This window comes from Balearica regulorum, chromosome 8 (assembly GCF_011004875.1).
Source record: "Balearica regulorum gibbericeps isolate bBalReg1 chromosome 8, bBalReg1.pri, whole genome shotgun sequence".
NCBI lineage: Eukaryota > Metazoa > Chordata > Aves > Gruiformes > Gruidae > Balearica > Balearica regulorum.
Genome location: NC_046191.1, coordinates 12,062,325 through 12,083,159, shown reverse-complemented (window position 1 = coordinate 12,083,159; position 20,835 = coordinate 12,062,325). Strand labels below are relative to the sequence as shown.

The window sequence follows — 20,835 nt, the reverse complement described above, 5'->3', positions numbered from 1 at the left end:
CACACGTGGGGCAAAGCTGGGTGCCCTCACTGTGCCATGGGACACTTGCTGCCCCTCCTGCCCTTGGGGACAGTGCTGTCCCCCAACAGGGACAAGCCCCTATCCCTTAGTGCCCAGCCTGGCTGTTCAGTGCCAGTGCCAGGCATCCAAGGGGAAAAGGGCTGCATCCATGGCACATGGTCCCCCCCTCTCCAGTTCCCCCCTCAGGGTCCCCAAAGAAGGGCACAGTGGGACACAGCCTCAGGAATATAAATCTCATTAAAATCTAGGATACTTTAGAACTCTACACCGGGAGAGACACTGGCACAGGCAGCGCTGCCCAGGGACGCGCGCGTTATTGCTAACAATTAGAGGTGAAGAGTAGCGGCGTGACACATGGGGCAGGGCATGGGCGCCATGCAGGAACCTATGCCCCTCGCTGTGGCACGGCGGGGGGCTTGGGACAGGGGAGCTGGAACGTCCTGCCGGGGCTCAGCGCCCGCCGCCTGCCACCTCCTGCCACCATGCCAAACCGTGCCATGTCCCTGTGCCAACCCCAGGGCTGCGGCATGGGGAGCACAGGGTGCTGGCTGGGAGGGGAGGAGCAGGGTGGGAAGGGTCCCACCCCATCCACCCAAATCGAGAGCTCCAACCCTTTGGCTGGAGCTGGAAGACAGATTTAAGAACTCCCGGCTTTGCCAGCGCATCCTGCTCCACTAATACTGGTTGGGGACCGAGTGTCCCCAGATGGCTCAGAGCAAGTGGGCTGGCACAGCCCTCTGTGTCTCCACTGGTACCTCTCACTAGCAGCAGCTGGGGGACCGGTCCATCCTGCTCCCCCTTAGCACCATGGAAGGCCTCCCCTGCCCATGCTGGAGCTGCTGGGGAGAGCTGGACCCCAGCCCTGGCCCATCACCCCTGGGCCAGGCTTAAGTGCTCCTCAGCCTCCTGCCCCGCTGCAGGGCAGGCAGCAGTGCCGGGCTGTGCCCACGCTGCTTACGGCTGCGCCCAGCTTTGCGGGTGGTGCCTGGCCACCCAGGCGGGCACCCACAGCCCCTCAACGGGGCCGCAGGGTGCTGTGGGGTGGGGGGGTTGTAGTGCTGCATGGCGAGGAGGGGGTCAAACCAGCTCGCCGCCTGCACAGCCCTGGGGTACTGTGCATATATGCGCGCCCATGCGTGCTGCATGCGTGCTCGTACCGTGTCTGCAAGGGACACGCACACGCGCACACAGGTGCTTTAAGTGCTTGTGTCTTGTGCCGTGAGATCCCACTGCCCGTGCAGGCAGCGTGCTTGTCCCCATCTCCCTGTGCTGGCTCAGTGCCTGGCGCCGTCCCCAGGCACAGCCACCCACGGGACCCTGCAGGGTCTGAGCCACAGCAGGTGCCCACCCATGCTGGGGGGTCCCTGCAGTGCCAACCCTTGCCACAACGTCCCTGTGCACACGCAGCTTGGGGGCGGCTGTGGGCAGTCCCTGCAAGCCCCAGCCCTGGTCCCACCCCATGCCAGGAGCATGCCCCACGGTGAGGCAGGCTGTCCGGCTGCGGGAGGGCCGGGAGCCGGGGGGCATCCCGCTCCCACCCCCCCCATCCTGTGCATCCCCCCGGGGCAGGGCCCCTGCAAAGTGCCTCTGGCTCCCGGCCCTCCCGGGGCTGTGCCCCCTCCTCTCTTGTCCCAGCGTTGTGCACAAAGGTTACCGTAAACACGAGGGTTAACGAACGCCACGGGAGGGGGGGGCAGGGGGAGGGTTAACCGGCGAGGAGGTGGGGGGGGGTCTCGGGGATGGGCACTGAGAGCCCCCCGCGGTCCGGTGCAGCCCAGAGCCAGGCTCCGCCAGCGGAAGGTGCGAAAGTGTCGCGGGAGAGGTTAGAGGGGTTGTGGGGATGGCGGGGGGGTCACAGTCTGGAGTCCTGGCTGTGGGCTGAGCCGTTGCTGCCCTGCACAGGGGAGGCAGCCGCCGCCTCGCTCCGGCCCTTCTCTGGCTGCAGGGGCTGCACCTCCAGGTGGGACTCGGTGGAGGGGCTGAACGCTGGGGCGTAGCGCCCGCTGCGGTGCTCTGCCAGGGCCGGGCCCCAGTCCTTGCTTGCCTTGGTAGCATTTTTCAAGCGCTACAGAGAGAGACAGAGGGGCAGAGGATGGGGACAGGGTTAGCATCCACCATGCTCCCCTGCCCCAGCCTCCCCCAGCATGCCAGCAGCTCCTGGGGGTGCCCGGAGATGGGGTACCCCACAGATGCTGCCTGCACACAGCCACTGACAGCTCCAGTGGGGTGGGGGACAGCCTTGCAGGCAGCCCCAGGTAGGACATGGACAAGGGGGGGGTGGGGGGTCTAGCCCCTGGCCACCCACCTCCAGCAGCGTGTCCCCCTCAGAGCGGCACACTTTGTAGATGGCGTAGATGGGGATGCAGATGACAGAGGAGAGCGCCATGAGGAAGCCGATGCTGATGGCCCAGGTGGGGTAGACATAGTCATTGTAGGAGATGGGCCGGTACTGGATCACTGTGAAGATCAGGATGAACTGGGGAGGGACAGGCAGGATCAGCCAGTGGAGAGCAGCCAGCTTGCTCTGCCTCCCCGCAACTGCCCCGCTCTGCCTCATCCCTGCTGCCCCCCTGCAACCCAGCACCTCCTTCCCAAGTGTGGGGCCCGGGTGGGCTCCCAGCCCCCTCCTCCTGTGGCCCCATGCCCCATGGCCGTGATGCTCACAAAGATGATGGCGGGCGAGATGAAGCGCCAGCAGATCTGGAAAAAGAGCGGGGGCGGGAAGCCCAGCATCATCTCAATGTCCTTGAAGTAGTTGCGGTGCCCTGTGGGGACAAGTGGCCGTCAGCCCCAGCACGGCTGGTCTGGGGCCCCGGTGGAACCCCGAACCCCCTCCCACCCCTGCGCCAGCACCAGCTCCAGACCCCGGGTGATGGGACCCACAGATTCCTCAGGTCATGGCTGCCTTGATTGGCCAAAGGCCTTGCACTCCTCAGCCAGTTAGCATGCAGCAAACTGGTGATTGGTCAGAAGTTAGCACATCCCCTTCCCCAGTGGTTGGCAGGGGCACCCCTGCCAGCTGATTGGCTGGAGGCAGTTGCACCTACCATAGATGTACATGATGGCCACGCACATGATGCAGGAGATGATGACCAGGGAGAAGCTGGCGGCATAGTTGTCCATCAGCAGGAGCCAGTAGATGCCCGCCTGCGAGAGGGACTAGTTGGCACAGCTGCCCCGGCAGTACCGCCACCATTGGCAGGGCAATGGCACAGCCGTGCTGCCGGGGCCAGCATGGCAACACACAGCCCAGATACCACCACCACGGTTGGCATGGCAATGCCTGATGGCAGGGTCGGCATGGCGACGCTTAGTCTGGATACCATTGCCAGTGTTGGCATGGCAACACCAGGCCCTGAGTGTCACCACCACCACCAGGGTGGTCATGGCAACAATAAGGACATGGCTCAAGGTGTCAGCGTGGCAAGGTTGCCATGGCAACAGCACCCCGTCACCACAGTCCCATGGTCACCTACCTGTGTGGTAAGTGGGACACCCAGCAGGAAGCCTGCCACGGCCACCCCCAGCGTCACAAAGGTCTTCCTGCGGATGATCCACTCATTGCCCACCTCGTCCACGATGGCCGTGACCAGGGTCTCCAGCAGGCAGAACTGTGCATGTGGTGGAAAGGGCAGCACATCAGCTCGGACCACCACCTTGTCCCCACCATGCCCCCCTGACACAGCATTCCAACCTGCTGGCCCCACCACACTGCCCCACCATGACCTACCTGTGTGCCCAGCCCCAGGAGGATGAGCATGAAGAAGAAGAGGATGGACCAGAGGGGCGAGATGGGAAGCAGGGTGAGGGCCTCAGGGTAGGCGACAAAGGCCAGACCAGGGCCGTGGTCAGCCACCTTGGAGACGTCCACACCCAAGTGGTTGGCCATAAAGCCCAGGATGGAGAAGATGACAAAGCCGGCGTAGACACTAGTGGCGCAGTTGGTGATGCTGATGATGATGCTGTCCCTGCAGGGAGAGGGATCAGGGTTGGTGGTGGGGCTGGGGAACAGCGGGGGGGTGCCGGGGGGCCGCGGCCGAGAACTCACCGGTAGCAGTTGTTGTGGAACTTGTTGTAGGAGGCCATGGTAATGAGCCCGCCCCAGGCACAGCCCAGCGAGTAGAAGATCTGCGAGGCTGCATCACCCCACACCTGCAGCAGTGAGGTGGTCAGTGCTGGTCCCCCAGCCCTGCTCCCCCCACCACGGCCACCCACCGTCCCTTGTCCCCGCTCACCTTGGCGTCGAGGATCTTGTCCCACTGGGGCGTCAGGTAGTACGCGATGCCAGTGAGGGCCCCGTCCAGCGTGATGCCGCGCACGAAGAGGATGGTGAGCACCACGTAGGGGAAGGTGGCCGTGAAGTACACCACCTGTGGGGCAGCACCACGGAGGGGCAGGCCTGGGGGTGGGGCCATGGACAAGGGGTGTGGCCTGGGATGGGGTGTGGCTATGGACTGGGAAGGCGGGGCCATGGCCACATGGGAGGAGCTGTGCAGGAAGGGGTGGAGCCTTTCCCAGAGTGGGAGGAGCATGCAGCAGGCTGGGACCACCCCTGAAAGGGGCCACATCCACAATGGGAGGTGCGTCCTGATAGGGGAGGGGCCGAGGGCCCACGCGGGGGCAGGGCCGAGGGGGACGCACGGGTACCTTCCCCGAGGACTTGACGCCCTTGATGAGGCAGAGGAAGACGACGACCCAGGAGACGCTGAGGCAGCCCAGGAGGGGCAGCCGCACTTCTCCCAGGTTCCCGATGTCATCCGACAGGTCCAGCACGTACCTCCTGCGCAGGGGACAGCTGGCATCAGAGCGGCCCCGCCGCCACCACCTTCCCCACCCCCCGTCCCTGTCCCCAGTACCTCCAGTACTCCTCGCTGGGGCTGGTGCGCTTCTGGGTGGCATTGAGGAAGTCGGTGAAGTTGAGGGCAGCGCGGCCAGAGAGGTTCCTGTCCAGCACCCCCGTGCAGTCAGGCGTGTTCCAGGCGTTGCTGCAGTACGTCCAGGGCAGCACGTGCGTCATGGACACAAAGAAGTAGTAGAAGGCAATACAGATCACCACGTTGTAGTAGATCCCGATGTATGTGGACACCACCATCATCCCGTAGCCCACACCTGGGAACAGCACCAGGGAGGGGTGAGCGGCACAGTGCAGCACAGTGCGGGCATTGCATGTCGCGGTGCGAGTGGGCGGCACGTGGCGCTGTCAGCAGCCTTGCAGCCACGCTGCGGCTTGGGGCCTGGCTGTTGCACTGGGCTGGGGAGCACCGCACAGCTCAACCCACCACCTTGCATGGGGTCCTCTACCTCCAAGCAAGCCTGGTGGTGCTGGGGGTCCCCTGGGACATGTGGCAATGCACCTTGGGGTCTGCAGCCCTGGAGAACCACTGGGTGGGGATCTCTCCTTGCATAGCCATGGTGACTTAAGGCTGCAGCTACCTGGTGGCAGGTGACTGACGCCACACGAGCACAGGGACATACACGCCATGGTGCAGAGCACGTAGGGATCTGTGCACGGGCTGCCATGCGTGCAGGCTTGTCACTTGGCAGGCAGTGTGCAGGTGTGTGCCAGGGGGGGAGCAGCAGCATGGGAGCACACCAAGGTGCACCCAGAGCAGGGTCCAGCCATGGCAGGACAAGCTCTGAGCACGGCCAGCATCCACGTGTGTGGGCACAGCACCCATGGGGCAGGGAGAGGACTGCAGGAGTGTGCCCACAGCTGGAGGGTCCATGGGCATCTGCAGCACGTTCAGAGGACCTGAGTGGCCTCTGCAAGGGTGATGCACCGGGGACACTACACGCCACACATGTGGCATGTGCACAAGGACGTGTGTGTAATGCCTGCAGCGGATGCCAGTGCAGGGCTGGGGTGTGCACAGGGGATGCATTGTGTGTGCAGGGACGCGTGTAATGGCGTGCAGGGGATGCCAAGTGGGCTGTGTGTGCAGGGCAGTGTGGCCTAGGATGGGTGTGCATGCAGGGGACCTCTGCAACACAGGCAGCGGTGTGTGTACAAGGTGTGTGTGTGCAAGGCGTGCAGGGCTGTGCAAGCCCCAGGTGCCTGCGTGGGGCTGTGCAACATGCCAGAGGTGCGTGTGCAGGGGACACACAGGGTGTGCGGGGGGGCCTACCACGTGCTGGGGGCTGTGCCTGCAGGCACCCCGTGCCAGCGTGTGCTGGTGGGGACGGGCAGCCCCTTACCTTTGAACATGGGGCTGACCCTCCAGACGCCGAGGCAGCCCTGGCTGGCGAACTGCCCGAAGGAGAGCTCCATGAAGAAGAGGGGGATGCCACAGAACACCAGCATGATGAAGTAGGGGAACATGAAGGCACCTGGAGGGCAGGAACCAGAGGGTGAGAGTGGGCAATGACCCCGGCATGGCCGTGACCCCACGCCCTGCACCTGGGGCCAGTAGCACCAAATGGAGCTGGGCGCACACCCCCATCCCTGCCCCGGAGCACCCCACTCCCCCAGCCCCCCGACACCCACCTCCCCCATTGCGGTAGCAGAGGTACGGGAAGCGCCAGACGTTGCCCAGCCCCACGGCGTAGCCCACGCTGGTCAGCACGAACTCGATCTGGTTGCCCCAGTTGCCACGCTTGACGCTCTTGTCCTGCTTGCCCCGCTCCCCAGGCACGGTGCCATTCTGCGGAGAGATGTCGTAGGGCGCATCAACCGGGGACCCCCCTGCCAGCCCCATCAGAGGGGTGACAGCCGCTGAGCGGGCCGGGTGGTCCCCTGCATCCTGCCCCATCCCTCCCCCATGCCAGTGTCCCCCCCCCCCCGCCCTTGCCATACACAGACAGTGCCAAGGAGGGGGGAGGGCGGCGGCAGTGGCCCCCCCCAATGAATAGCTCTGCCTGGAGCCCGGCTGCAGCGAAGGAAGAGCCTGCAACTCATACAAAGCAGGTCCAGGCGCCCGAGCACAAAGGGGCCTCTGTTCCCGTGCCCCCCCCCCCTTCCCGCGCCCAGCAACAGAGAGGCCCCGCTGGGTGACCACTGCCCACGGCTGGGGAGAAATGGTGGGACCCCTGGGGTGAAGCAGGGGCCTCCCTCAATGGGGAGTGGGGTGCAGTGACTAGAGCAGGCGGGGAGCTGGGTACCCCTGGGAAAGGCACCCCGATGCAGCCGGCATCCTGCCGCTGGCTCCGTGCCCAGTGAGGGCACCGTGCTCAGGGCAGCGCAGGGGGGTCCCGTGCAGGTGGGTCCCCTGGGGACAGCCCCAGCACCCAGCCAGCCCTCCCCACAGAGGAACTGGGAGGGGCTGGACAGGGGCAAGAAAGGGTGCTTTGTGCAGGCTGCCACACAATGCGAGCTCACACCCGGGACAACAACAACAACAACAGGGACAGGCGCCCGTTACCCCTGACGGAGATGGCACCCATCACCCCGTGGCTCTGTCCCAGCGTGGCCCCAAGCTCGCACTAATATCCTGTCCAGATGCTGCTGAGCTCCAGCAGGTTGGGCTGAGGGCGGATGGCATTTTGGGGTGCCACGGGTGCCTCAGCCCTCCCATCCCCACCCGAGGCCAGGCGATGGGTGCGCAGGGTGAGGGTGCTGGTCAGTCCATGGCCCCACAGCACCCACAGGAGCAGCACGGGGTGCCACCAGCCCTAGGACACCAGAAATCCATGGTGCCAGTCACCCCACCACCGACACCCCTGTGCCCATTGCCCGTTCGCGCTGCTCCCCCCATTACACTCCACCCCCCACCACCCCCCCCCCCCGTGGCTCCGATGGCTGACGCTGGCAGCGAGTGGGCCACAAATGGGAGCCGTCGCTTCGGATCTACTCACGCCAGCGGGGCGCGGGCAGCAGGCGCGGTGCACCTAACCGTATCATTCGATTAGGGCCGGCACAGCCGGGACGTGATGCCCGGCAACTCCGGCACCGCGCTGCCAAACAAAGCCATCTGCTGTGAGCGGGGCCCGCACGCGCCGGGGGCTGCGGGGGGGCTGCAGGGTGCAGGGCTGAGGGAGAGGGGCAATGGGGGGGGCGGCGGGCACTTTGGGCTAGGCTATAGGGGCTGTAAGGGCGGTACGCTGGCCGTGCCCACCCAGGGCAGTGGGGTGCCCACGCCAGAACCCACGGGCAAAGGCTCCATCAGAAATGAGCTCACAGCAGCCCTGGGTGCTGGGGGATACCCCGGGGGAGGCTCTGATTGTGGGGTGCCTAACAGGAGCTGGGCTGAGGGATCTCCAGGGTGGGGGGGCACGCTGGCACTGTCCCCACGCTGGGGCATGCTGCCTGCTCGAGCAGGCTGAGCCGATCGGGAAGCCTCTGATTAAGCTGCTCACACTAACGAGGCTCCTAATGAGCAGCATGGCCAGCAGGAGGGGGGCAGCACTGCAGCCTCCCTGGAAAGGGTCCTGGGGGGGCCGACAGTGCATGGCCCCAGCTCATCCTGGAGCCCCAGTGCCCAATGGGGACCTCACCCCTTTCCCAAAGCCAGAGGGTCACCCCTCTGCCCAGGTGACTCCAGCATGGCTTCACCCCCATGCCCAAGGGGGCACCCCAGCTTTGAGCTGCCTGGCACCAGTGCAACAAGAGTGCCAGGCCTCTGCTGCCCCCCCCCCCCCCTTTCCTGCAGTGTAGGCCTTCGGCACGCTTGTCCCCAATAAGGGGGCGGCCACATGTGTGCTCGTGCATGCACAAGCACGCACACGTGCGCACACGCTTGCATGCTCACTCCTCAGCATGCTACAACCCCTCCTCTCCCCAATTCTGGGAAGGTCACCCTGTCCTTTGCACTCATCAACCTCCCTCCCAGCCCCAAATGGTAAAAAGGGGGGGGGGGGCATAGAGAACTCAGATGTTCAGGAAGATTGGAACCCCCACACACACTATGGGCTGGAACAGACCTGGGCTGCAACAGGGGAGCTACACCCTCCAGCAAGGATGCAGCTTCTATATGGGGGGGGCTCCCACATCACAAATTTTCCATGCATGTGCTCCCATGCAGCCCAAAAGATGCCTGGTTTGGGTGAAAACATTGTAAGGGGGGAGGAAGGATACCCCGGGCACCCCGAACGTCCCCTTTGGGGACGTTCGGGGTGCCCGGGGTATCCTTCCTCCCTTTTCCCCTTTCCCCAAGGTGCCCCCCCCTCAACATGGCCAAAGCTTCCCTAGCCCAGCAGAGTGGGCATCATCCATCACGCTGCCTGGCACCGAAGCCTTTCTCATGCTAAGCAGCATCGCCTTGCATAATGACAGCTTGGCTGGGGTGCCCGGATGCCCCCCGCTTCCCGAAGGGGCCCTAATTTATGGCTGGGAAGTTTGTGGCAATGGTGGGGGCGATGCTAGGAGGGGATGTCTTCATGGGAGGCATCTCCAGCGTGGGGTCCCCCCCTCTTTTTGCCCCACTCAAACTGCCCGCCATGGCGGTATTTCAGCACATAAGCACCCTGTGGGGCATCAGCCTTATCCAGCTCTCCCGAACGAGTGAGGGACCCCTAATTCTTTCTCCAGCCTCCTAATGGGGTGCCAGGGCTGCTCCTGCAATGCCCATGCAGGGTACCAGTCAGCCCTTGACGTCATCAGCCTGACGTCATCGCTCTTCGCCATGGCGATGCAGTTATAGCCAGGCGAGGCAGGCGCTGCCAGAAGGTACAAATAGATGCTAATTACATCGTTTGCCAAAATAGCCACTCCTCCAGGTCAGGGAAGTGGGGTGCATGATGCCTGGAGCAGGGGAAGCCCAGCCTGGGGTGGGGGGTCCCTGGGGATGGAGGGATGGGGTGACTTGGAGAGGGTTCCCTGGGGATGGGGCGACTTTGATGATTGTTTCAGGTACCTTCACCGTGCAGCCACGGCTCCTGGGTGCTGCAGTGGCAGGGGGTGCCCCTATGATCAGCCTCCACACTCCCTGCCCCTGGCACATGAGGTGATGAACCCACAAGCGCCTGCCCCGTGCCAGAGGCTGTCATGCCCTGCCAGCCTGCCCGTCCCGGCTCTGCCAGCCCCACCGACACATCCCAGCCATCCCTGCCCTCTCTCTGCAGCGCCCAGCCCCACATTTACCTCTGCCCTGCTATGGCAGAGGCACGGGCACCTGGCACAGCCCGAGCAGTGGCAGCATCAGCCATGGGTGCCAGGATGGGCACAAGCAAGGGGGCACTCCCAGCGCCGGAGCGATACAGTGCTGAGGGAGATGTCCAAATCCCAGGACCCCCCAGCAGTGCTACACAGCCCTGACCACCCCTGATGCAGGGAGGCTGCCCAGCCCCACCGACAGCCCTGAGTGTGCTCTGCCAGCCACCCGCAGCAGCACCAGTGCAGCCCTGGGGTGCTATGGGGGGCTAGGGCAAACTTTGACATTGCTCACTGATGCCCATGAAATGGGAGGGTGAGGGTGGGCAGAAGGGAGGTAAATCTTCACTAGACTCTGCTCCTGCAGCACTGAGCAAGGCAAAGGGCTGCTGTGCACCCCTCTTGCAATCAGTAGGTTCCAGAGTTAACAAACACACAATTGTCAGGTATAAATATAAACCTCTTTTCACTCCCAACACAGCTGAGGCCGTGGAGGGGCTTGGTGAGGTGCCATGCTCTCCCTCTCCCGGGGCACCCCACGTCCCTGGCTGTGGGGCTTGGGGGGTGCCTCCCCAGCGTCCCATGGCACAGAACTGCAGCTGTGCCTCAGCCCCACTTAGCCATTGCCCCGGAGCCAGCACAAAGGGGCTTGGAGAGCCATGGCAGTGGGGGGACAGCACTGGCATGGATGCCATCCAGCCCGGCCCCCCACTCTGCCCCCCAGACCCTGCTCTCACCTCCCCACTGACCTGATGAGGGGGCCGGGGGGGGCCCAGCTGCCCGTGGCCGCCATCCGGGGGGCCAGGCTGGCCGGCTCGGTGAGTCCCCAGCTTCATTGGCACCTCAGGCTCCGGCGCAGCAGCCGCCCGCCCGCCTCCCCCCCCCCCGCCCGCTGCCTCCGGCGCTTGGCACCACTCCCCGCTCGCCTCCCGGCCAGGCTCAGCCCCTCGCCGCCCGCCCTGCTGTGGCACTGGTGCCCCACCATCCCTGCCTGCCCCATGCCACGGGGACCCCCGTGCCTCAGTTTCCCTCCAACGAGTCATGCCCCTGCAAGGCAGTGCCCCCCCGGCAGCAGGCTGCGCAGTGGGCTGAGCCCCGTCTTGCTTAATGAGGCCTCATTAGCAGGGTCCAGCTGCTCGCAGCCCCGCACGCTCCAGTGGGCAGCGCTGCCCCCCCTGCGGGCACCGCTGCCTGTCTGACCAGGGACCTGTGTTTGGAGTGTGGCAGAGGGCCGTGTCCCCTCGGAGCCCCCTGTTCCCACACCCCAACACCCCCAGCCCCACACACGTGTTCCTGCCCCTATGCCCATCACCCACGCAGCTGCCCGGCCCCACACTCCAGACCCCAACCCTGGGCACTCGAGGGCTGCGAGAACTGGGCATGGCCCCACCGCGGGACGGGGGCATGGGGACAAGCCTGCCTGCTGGCACATCCCCAGCCCAGTGCCATGCTACTTCGCTCTGACGTCATACCACTGGCGACATCATGGGGTCTCCATGGCAACTCTCACAAGGTCACTGCCCCACGGGGGACCATCTGGCTAGCAGGAGGGTTGTGCCATGACCCCCCGCCACACGGGCACCCCACAGCCTCCCCACTTGCCCTCTTGCCAGCGTGGGGTGGGACCCCAGTGGGGTGCTGTGTCCCACAGGACGGGGGGCGCAGGATGCCCCCCCAGCTAGGCTTGGGGTGCCCCAGCTGCTCCCAGCCCTGCACCCCGGCTGGGGAGCATGGCCAAGGCGCCAGCGAGGCGTGATGGTGTGCCGAAGGCGGGGGGACGGGCCAGTGCTTTCGGGCGACCATCTGGGGTCTGGGCAGCGGCAGCCATGCACGTGAACAGCACACGTGTGCGGGGCGGGCGCTCGGCCCCCCGCACGCTGGCACCCAGTGCCTGTCCCCATCCCTTCCTGCACCGGACACCCAGTAGCTTGGGACATGCCCCATCCATGTGATGGCAGCACCCATCTGTGCCCCCCTGGGATGTGCGCAAGCCCAGAGCTACCCCACGCTGTGCCAGCCCCAGTGACCGCAGACCAGCCCTGCCAGCTCACACCTCCAGCCCTGCCCCACATGCAACCGGGCACCCACACACCCTGCAAGGTGCCCACACAAGCATCCCTCCATGCCCTGGTTCAGCTGCATCGCTTTGCCTGGGCCACCTGCGTGCCACCACCAGACATCCTGCCCTGGGCACGGTGCCCCTGCAGCAACCTGAGCATGGCACAAGCAGGACCCGCTGCCCCATCCCGGGGATCCCAAGCCCCGCGCCAGCCCACAGGAACACAGCGCAGCGGACAGCCCCACACGGACACGCTGCTGGAAACAGAAGTCCTGCAGCTGGACCCTGATCTCCTCTGACAGCCTGGTCCCCAGCCCGGCTGGCTGGCTGTGCTGGGGCTGCACCAGTGAGGCAGAGGCACTGGGCACATTGGGGATGGCCGTGGGTCTCCCAGCCCCTGTCACCTCATTCCCGAGCAGAGCTGCAGGGACAACGCACAGGGACCTGCCCTGGTGCCACCATCCCCTTTCCAGGCTCTTCCTACCCAGGCTGCCTTTGTCCAGCTCCATTCTCCTGGGGTGGACACGATTCTCCCAGGGCGTTCAGGCAGAAAAATCCCCCGCCGGCCCCCCCCCATTGCTGCCCCTTGGTATTCCAGGAAGGGCTCCCGCAGCCAAGAGCCACTTCCGCAGCTCAGCGCGCTGCTGGCCCCCCTGCCCGCGGCCACTGCCCAGCGGCACTGCACCGCTGGGGGTGTCTGGGACAGGCAGGGCCCCCCCCAGCCCTTAAGCCCTAGCAGCGCAGTGGGAGCAGCACCCCAGTGTCCACCCAGGGTGAGCTGAGGCGATGGCAGGAGCCCACCTGAGCGAGGCACCCCGCAGCCGAAGGCTGCCCGGCCGTGCCAGCAAGGCAGCCCTGGGAGTCAGGAGCTGCTGGCACTGCTGGAGCCTGAACAAAGCGCCCTGAGGTGGACAAAACAAAATGTCCTTAAAGTCTGGGGAGGGAGAGGCTGTCAGACCCTCCCTGCCCTCCTGTGGCCCCAGGGGGACCTCCCTGCCTGGCTACACAGGGACTGATCCAGGCCCTGGAGCTGCCCTGCACCCCAGTGCCCCGTTGGGCACCCACTGCCTCTGCCCATTTTCAGAGGGGGGGGGGCACTACCCGCCCTCGTGCCTGCAATTTTGCAGTGAGCGTGCAGAGCTTCCCAGGGGCATCCACAAAATACAGAGCCTGCAAGAGCAGGACATGGCACCCTCATCACCCCAGGACCAATGGGAGGGTGCAGGTCCTAGCTCACACGTGGGGAAACTGAGGCACAGCAGCACACTGCCCAGCTGCTGCCTCCACCACCCCAGGCTGGGCACCCCAAGCCCCACCACTGCTGCACACACACCCCTGGGTAGGGGTTTGCACTGTGGGACCCCAGCTGGGCTGGGGGCTGTGGTGGCACGATCTGCACCTGCAGGCAGGGATGAGAGGACAGGCAGGGGCAGCGCTTTACCAAGCAACTGGCAGGGCCCTGGAGGAAGGCCAAGAAGATGAGCTTCCTTCCCCAGTGACCCTGGCAGCTCAGCAGCCAGTGCCTGTCCCACCGCACCCCCTCCTGAGGCTCCCACAGCTGGTGCAGCACAGGGATGCTCCAGGAACAGGGATGCTATCACAGGGACCTGCCTTCCTCCCCGCAGCCCCCTATGCCAGTCCCCCAGCATCCCCCGTGCCCTGCCCAGAGGTGTTCTTGCGCCCCACAAATGGAGGAGCTCTAGGCAGAGGGCCGCAGGCCAGGGCAGCCAGCACGGCAGGTGCCAGACTCCCTGGTCCTGCACCCGTCCCCAACTCTACGCAAGCCCTGTCCCCCGGGCGGGCTGGTCAGGTACTTCTGAGAAGCGAGTTAAAGATTGACCGGGAGCGGGTGGACGCTCCCACACCTGGCTCCCTGCCGTGGGTGCCAGGCTCGGCCCTCACCCCAGTGCGATGCTGGCTGCTCTGGCCAGGACAAGGACACAGAGGCAGCACGGAGCCATGGCAAGTGCCTTGCACACGCAGGAGCGTGTCCCTGTGACAGACCTCTGATCAAGCCCAGGTATGTTCCCGTTCCCAGCCAAGAGCTTCTCCTGGAGAAAACTGCCTTCCCATCCCACCAACTGCCCTGACCCCTCCACACTGCCTGCTGTGGGCAGGACGGGCACTGGGCTCCCTGCTGCAGGCAGAGCCAGCGGGGCCACGCTGGGACATGCGAGCGGAGGAACCGCACACACGCGAGCGCACTGGAAGCATCTGCTGGAGCACGCCGCTCCCCTGGCTCTAGGCTTCCCAGGGAAGTCCTGGCTCCAGGCCCTCTGGCTGGAGTGTGCAGCTATTTCAGGAAGCCCCCCAGGAAGGGGAGGGCCCGGCGACTGTGTTAGCCCAGCATTCAGCTCCCATCCATCGGGAAAAAGGGAAAAAGTCAAGTCCACGCTGGGGTCACCTGCCTAGCACAGCTGCCCGGCAAAGGGAACCCGAGCTCGGGGCTCCCAAATCGCTCACTGCAAGGTCCGGCATCGCAAAGCCACCACAAGCACGGGGCCATTGCAGCCCTCCAAAGAGGACACATGCCGAGCACGTCCTGCATCTGCCCAGCGCACTGAAGCTGTCCCTGGTGCAGGTGAGCAGAGGGCAGCGCACAGCATCCTGTGACACACCGCTTGTGAGGACGGAGGGTCGGGCACTGCACTGGTGCCTGGAAAAACCTAGCTCTGTCTGTGCACCATCCTACCAGCCCAGTCCAGGAGAGCCCGACGGGTGGAGGCAGAGGGGAAGCAGCCCCACATCGTGCCCCTCTGGGGGCACCTGGCACGGAGGGGCGCCTGCACCCTCTGCAGGGACCAGGCAGAGGAGCTGCCCGAATGGGGCTTTCCCACCTTCACCACCCACCCAGAGAGCTTGGGGCAGGCGATAAGGCCAGGCAGAGTGGCTGAGACAGGCGATAGCATCTCCAGGCGCAGCAGGACACCGCACCCAGGGAGCCTCGCAGGCGGCGGGCTCAGGGCAAGCAGCAGCTTGCCGCGGGCATTGTGCTGAGGAATACCGGGGTGGCACAATGCAGATGGGGGTCTCGGGTGGTCACCAAGCCTTACAGGCGCCCTGGTGTCCTGCTCCCTACGCTGGGTGCTCCAGGTCCCCGAGGCAGTAGCCCATGCCAGCCTGCTTCCCGCGCCCCAGCACTTACCAGCAGCCCCTCGCTGCACTTATCGGCCATCCCTGGAGGCTGGAGCGCAGTGCCGGCTGTCCGCCGTGGGGTCCCTTGCCTGCCTGCTCTCCGTTGCGCTGGCTGCGGCACCAGCACCGGTGCACTTCAGTCCACCGTCAGAACAAGCTGGGCAGAAGGGAGAGACACCAAGAGAGACGTGACTGGTGGGGTGGGCATGTCCCCGCCCCGGGCCTCCCCCTCCCTCCAGGAACCAGGGGGCCGTGCCAGGCGGATTGCTCCCCCATACCTGCCCATGGGGCACATGGGAGCGGGGCTGGCCAGCGACACAGGGCCTGGGGTCGGGTGGGCTGGCAATGGGGTCTCGTCCTGCTGGCTCCCACCCCCTCCGTTGTTTCCGAACCCCCTGGCACCCACGAGCGGTGGCTCCCAGGTGTTTTCCAAGAAGCAGTTAAAGATTTACCCAGTGTGGACAGACGACCTTGCGGGCAGCTGGCTGCTGGCCTCCCGGCAGGTGGGCGTCAGGGGCCACAGGCAGAAGCGGGGGGCCCCCCAAGCTCTCCCCAAGCGAAAGCAGGAGCCGAAGTGGCTGCGGCACACGGCGGCACCGGGACTGGGCGCTGAGCGGGGCCAGCTCAGGGCTCAGCTGCCGCGCAGGACACAGATGGGAAACGATTGCCTTCTGCCCCGGTGCATCGCGTGCACGTGCGGTGCAGGGGGGCCAAGCCGCTGGGCTCTGCCGGATGCCAGGTGCTGCCGGACAGGGCATGGACACAAGCAGCTGCCTCCCCTGCCCTTACCTCTGCCCCAGCCTGGGGCTGCTGGGGGCCCCAGGGGAGCACCGGGGCCTGACCTCACTGGGAGGGACAGCAGCTCTTGCAAAACACCAGTTTGTTTGTCCATGCGACAGCACTGGTGTTTGCAGATCCCGCACCAGCACTCAGTGCCCTTGCCAGCCAGGGAAGGACCCCCATCCCCACCAAGGGTCCCCAACCACTGTCACCACCAGCTGCCAAGCTCCCCTGGGCCTGTCCCCAGGCTGCCACGGGTCTGGAGCAATCAGTAGAGGGGCATGAAGCCCTGAAGCCGTGGGGAGGGAGCGTGGGTGCTGGAGATAAAGGGCAGGAGGCCGGGGGATGTAGGGCGAGCCCCTAACCCCTGCCACAGCCCCTCCAGCACAGGCACGCTGCTGCCAGCAGATACTGCGTCCCACCGCCAAACCCCTCCCCAGGAGCGGCTGCATTTCCAAGGGGAGCGGAGATGTCGTCACTGCCACAAGCCCAGCTCCTCGCATGGCACAGGGACCTCTCGGAGGTGGGAGGCGCAGGGCTGGTGGCTGAACGTCCTCCCCACCACACATCTATCGCTAGCCAGCCAAAAGCTGCCCGCCCCGCGGCCCTGAATTCAGCGCACACTTGTCCTGTGTCGCAGGAGGGGAAAGCGCCCAAGGGGACGGCCCGCCGCTCCTCCCTAGGTCTGCCAGCCGCTGATAAGACTGCGTGCCTGCATAGACGCTGCCCGGCTTCGGCTCCCAGCCTGACAAGGAGGTGAGCACCCAGCTAGGCACGGGGCAGCAACGGGATGGATGCAGGGGTGCCCCAGGCTGTGGCTTCCCCTGGGAGAGCCAGGCAGGGATGGGGATGCAATGCAATGCATCGGTGCTCCGGGGCAGCAGGATGCCGTGACAGCTCAGAGGGCAGGACAGCCAGTACCTCGAGACGGGACGGGTGGTACCGTGCCAGTGGGGACAGCTGGGCACCCACGGGGGCTCCTGGCTAGGGTGTCACACCTCTGCAGGGAGGCAGCCCACGGCACCCAGGGGACCGCAGCATAGAACCCCGCCAGGCCAGAAGGGCCCGGGGCGCCGACGCAGCCGCTGCCACCTGCAAGGCCATTTTCTCCGCCAGCATCCGCTGGGCCCGCCGCAGCCGGGGCTCCCCGGTACCCACGGGACGCGGGCAGCAGGCCAGCTTGCCGCCCTGGCCACCCCCGAGGCCGCTTCGGCCGCAGCCCCGCGGGCAGCGCCCGCCGCCCGGCACCCCCCGCCGCCGCCTCCCGGTGCAACACGGCGGCGGGGGGGGGCCCGGTTACATCAGCCGCCACGTGGTGGCTGCTCTGCCGCCCCGCCGCCCCGCCCCGGCACATGCCCGTGGAAAATTACCGCCAGCCCCCCCGCCCCGCCACCGGGCCGGGCCTCCCCGGTCCCCGCTATATCCCCGGGTGCAGCGGCGGGCGGCCGCGCTCTGCCCGCCGCGCCCCCACGCTCCCCCAGTACCGCGCCGCCGCGCCGGGGCAGCAACAGATGCGGGACCGCTCCGCATCCCGCTCCCGGCGCCGTCCTGGTGGGGGAGGGCCGCTCCCGGTACCGTTCCCGGTGCCGTTCTCGTTGTCGCTCCCGGTGTCCCCGGCCCCGCCGCCCCGGAGCCCCTCGCCGCCCCCCGTTCAGTCCCGTCCCCTCCCCGGTACCCCCTCCCGTCTCGGCCGGTGTTCCCCGCGGCTGCCGGCCGGGCCGGGCACCCGGTGCCGGCGGAGGTGCGCGCCCCTTACCGTGCCCATTCCGCCACCCGGCCCCTCCCGCTGTGCCGGGTGGGTCCGCGGGGGCACAGCCCCGCCGCGCCCGGCCCGCTGCCGGTACCGGTGCCGTGCCAGGCCCGGAGCCGCCACCGCCGGTGCCGCCGAGTTAATGAAAGTTTGGAGGTCGGTGGGGGCTGGCGCCGCCTCTCGCCCCCGCCGCCGCGCTCCGCCCCCCGCGGCCGCCGCGCTCCCCAGCGCCCCGCTCCGGGGGCGCGGGCACCGCCGGGCACCGCGGGCACTCGCGGGGCGTGAGAGCGGACACCTGGACACACGTGGGCACACGTGGTACACACGGTACACACGGCACACGCACACACGCGTGGGCGCGCATGTACACATGGCACATACGGGCACATATCAGCACACACGGGCACGCTGCGTACATGGGTGTGCACAAGCACGTGTGGACACACACGGGCACATGACACACACGGGCGTGCTATGCGCTTGGCACACATGCAGCCCACAGGCATGTGGACATGCAGGGGCACATGCAGGCTCGCGCAGGCACGTGGCACACATGGACATATATGGGACATATGGTCACACACAGGCTCCTACAGGGCACGCATGCACCCGCATGCGCATGTTTTCACACACACAAGCACACACAGATATACACCCGCATGCAGTGTGCACGCACACAGATGCACACCGCCAGGGCACAGCACCATGACAACCCCGGGGAGGGGGGGATAGCTGCAGGCTCCGGCCAAGATCCGTGCAGTTAGTGTGACTGGTGTATGCATGTGTAGGTGTGTGTGCATGTGTGTGCGTGCCTGTGTCTGTTGCACATGTGTGGGTCCACGTGTCCATGCATGTGTATGCTGCAGCATGATTGTTGGCACATGTACGCACGTCTGTATGTGCAAAACTGTACCTGTATATCTATGTATATAGGTTTGGATATATGTGTGTGTGTGCACATGTAAGTCTACATGTCTGTATGCATACATGTATATGTGTGTGTAAGCCTCCGTGCCTGCATGTACACATACATGAGTATACAAAGGTGTGGATGCAAGTACTCATATACGTATACCCATAAATACATATGTTCATCTGTGTGTCTCATATCCATGTGCATGTGTGCACATGCATGTGCAGCCAGCGCACGCCCCCACAGCCCAGGCCAGACATTTCCAGTAATGCATGACGGATGTGCCGGGGGCCGCCCCTTGCCTGGCCCCTCGCCGAGGCCTCCTCTCCTTCCCCTCCCCTTCCTACTGGGCTTCCAGCATGCCGGGACGGGTGCCTGCACCCCTGCACCGTGCCCTGCCCCAGGATCCCTCCCAGCTCCCAGGGTGTACTGCTCACTGGGGCCCTGGGGCAGCTGTGGGGAGCGTGGCAGGGGTGTAGCGGGGACCCTGCACCCCATAGCCCAGCACCCTGAGTATACCAACAACACAGCCGTTCCCACATCCCCATCCCATTGGGTGCTCTCTGGTCCTTTCCGACTCCGCAGCCCTGCACCCCATCCCAGCACTGACCCCCTGGTGCTCCAGCCGACTTGGGGAGCATCACTCACCTGTCTTTCCACAGATCCCCGTTGTCTCTAGAGGTTGCTGCCTGGTTGAGGAAATCCTCAGCATGGGATGGGGTGGAGGTGGGGGCGGTGATAGGGTGGGTGCCCAAGGGGTGTCTGGCCAGCTACTGTGGGCTCCACTGCTGCAGACTCACCAGGACGCTGGGCTGCAGGATGGGAAACGGCACCAGTGTACTGACGCTGCTTTCGCTTTGCAAGCGTGGTAAAGCCAGAGTCAGGGCACCCACAGCAGGAAGGGGAAGGCAGCAGTGAAACTGGCGGGTGCTCAGGTCCTCCCACGCCCTCCCAGCACCCGCGCATAGCTGCTCCACACCAGATACCAGGGTGCTCACTAGCAGCCTCAATCCTGGCAGCACATGGCATCACACCCCACCCTGCAGCCCAAATCTGGCACCCAGCATCCCGAATCCAGCATCCCACGCCCAGTGCCCTGCGTCAGAGCTAGCACCAGGCTGCAAACCACACCCCTGCCCCAGGGTCTGGGCTTTGAGGAGCTGCCAGGCGCAGAGTTGCAGACTTGACCCTCAAGGGATGGATTTCCGTGGATGAAACTCATGCTTTCAACCCTCAGCATGGCTTTGTGCAGGCAGGGCTGGCTCCGGAGCTCCTGTGCCCAACATCTCCGTCCTTGCACAAACCAAACCCAAGGACAGGCATTGGGGTATGCCAGGCGGGACAGGCTGTGCTGGCTCCACAGGGACTGGAGGCCTCTGTGTCCCAACCCTCAGGGCTCCTCAGGGTCTCGCTCCCTTTCTGTGCATCTCCTCTGTGTGCTCTCCCATGTCTTGACTTGGTGAAACAGGAGGAGGGGCCCTGCAGTCTCCATTGGGTTGATGAGGGGCTGCTCCTGCCCACTTGCAGCCTCCAAGATGCTGCGGTGCCCTTGCAGCACGCTGCACCTGGGTGCAAACATCCCCTCTTGTGGAGCCTGGGCACTTTGTGCAGCTGTGGCTTTGGCCATGGTCCTGCTGTGCCAGCCAGGACTTCCCCAGGGTCTCACGGTGCCCAAAGTCATGGCAGGAGCAGAGGCCAAGGGTGGTTCGTGAGGTGGGAGGCTGTGGTGCCAGAGGGATGTGAGACAGGTCTGAATCTCCGGCCTGTGCTTGTGCCCCCCTTCACCTGTTGGTCTCTACCTGGTAACAATCATCCCTCTGTTCCCGGCTTCGGGGCACTGGTCTCCTTCCCTCCTCACCATCCTTCCTCTAGGCTGGCAGGTGTCACAGCATCCCCCAAGTCCCCACAGGGTGGTGGGGGTGATGCCACAGTACCCCTTCCCCAGTGTCACTCAAATCTGTGGGGCTGGTGGCTTCCCTCCCTGTGGGCAGGTGCAGTCACCTCATGGCGGCTGTGGCATCTCTGTGGGGGACATGGGTCAGCGAGCGGGTGGCATCGCCGCCTCAGCAGCACAGCCTCTCCTCTCCCATCTCCATGGGTGCTGTTGCCTGGGAAACTGTGGGCAAACACAGGCAGGGATCCAGAGGGGTGAA

The 20,835-nt window shown here is 65.5% G+C and overlaps 1 protein-coding gene across 3 annotated transcripts; it reads right to left on the bottom strand.

Annotated features, from left to right (window-relative positions):
- Positions 1-240: 240 nt before the first annotated feature.
- Positions 241-17,942, bottom strand: SLC6A9 (solute carrier family 6 member 9). 3 transcript variants are annotated; one of them, XM_075759592.1, is made up of 15 exons: positions 17,776-17,942; positions 15,692-15,874; positions 15,250-15,396; positions 6,506-6,662; positions 6,217-6,348; positions 4,878-5,130; positions 4,669-4,801; positions 4,257-4,391; positions 4,070-4,173; positions 3,752-3,989; positions 3,498-3,632; positions 3,069-3,168; positions 2,686-2,786; positions 2,327-2,497; positions 241-2,086 (listed from the first exon to the last, which is right to left on the bottom strand). In XM_075759592.1, the coding sequence occupies exons 3-15, from the start codon at positions 15,277-15,279 to the stop codon at positions 1,874-1,876; spliced, it is 1,902 nt and encodes a 633-aa protein (XP_075615707.1). In that variant the 5' UTR covers positions 15,280-15,396; positions 15,692-15,874; positions 17,776-17,942; the 3' UTR covers positions 241-1,873. The 3 variants fall into 3 exon arrangements, with proteins under 3 accessions (XP_075615707.1, XP_075615706.1, XP_075615709.1); XM_075759591.1 differs by lacking the exon at positions 15,692-15,874; XM_075759594.1 differs by lacking the exons at positions 15,250-15,396; positions 15,692-15,874.
- Positions 17,943-20,835: the final 2,893 nt, after the last annotated feature.

Excerpts from the sequence above, each read along its gene's own strand:
- SLC6A9 (XM_075759592.1), bottom strand. The coding sequence starts at position 15,279 with ATGGCCGATAAGTGCAGCGAGGGGCTGCTG. Across the intron at positions 6,349-6,505 it reads CTGCTACCGCAATGGGGGAG|GTGCCTTCATGTTCCCCTAC; the intron begins GTGGGTGTCGGG and ends CCTGCCCTCCAG. Across the intron at positions 4,392-4,668 it reads GCGTCAAGTCCTCGGGGAAG|GTGGTGTACTTCACGGCCAC; the intron begins GTACCCGTGCGT and ends GCTGCCCCACAG.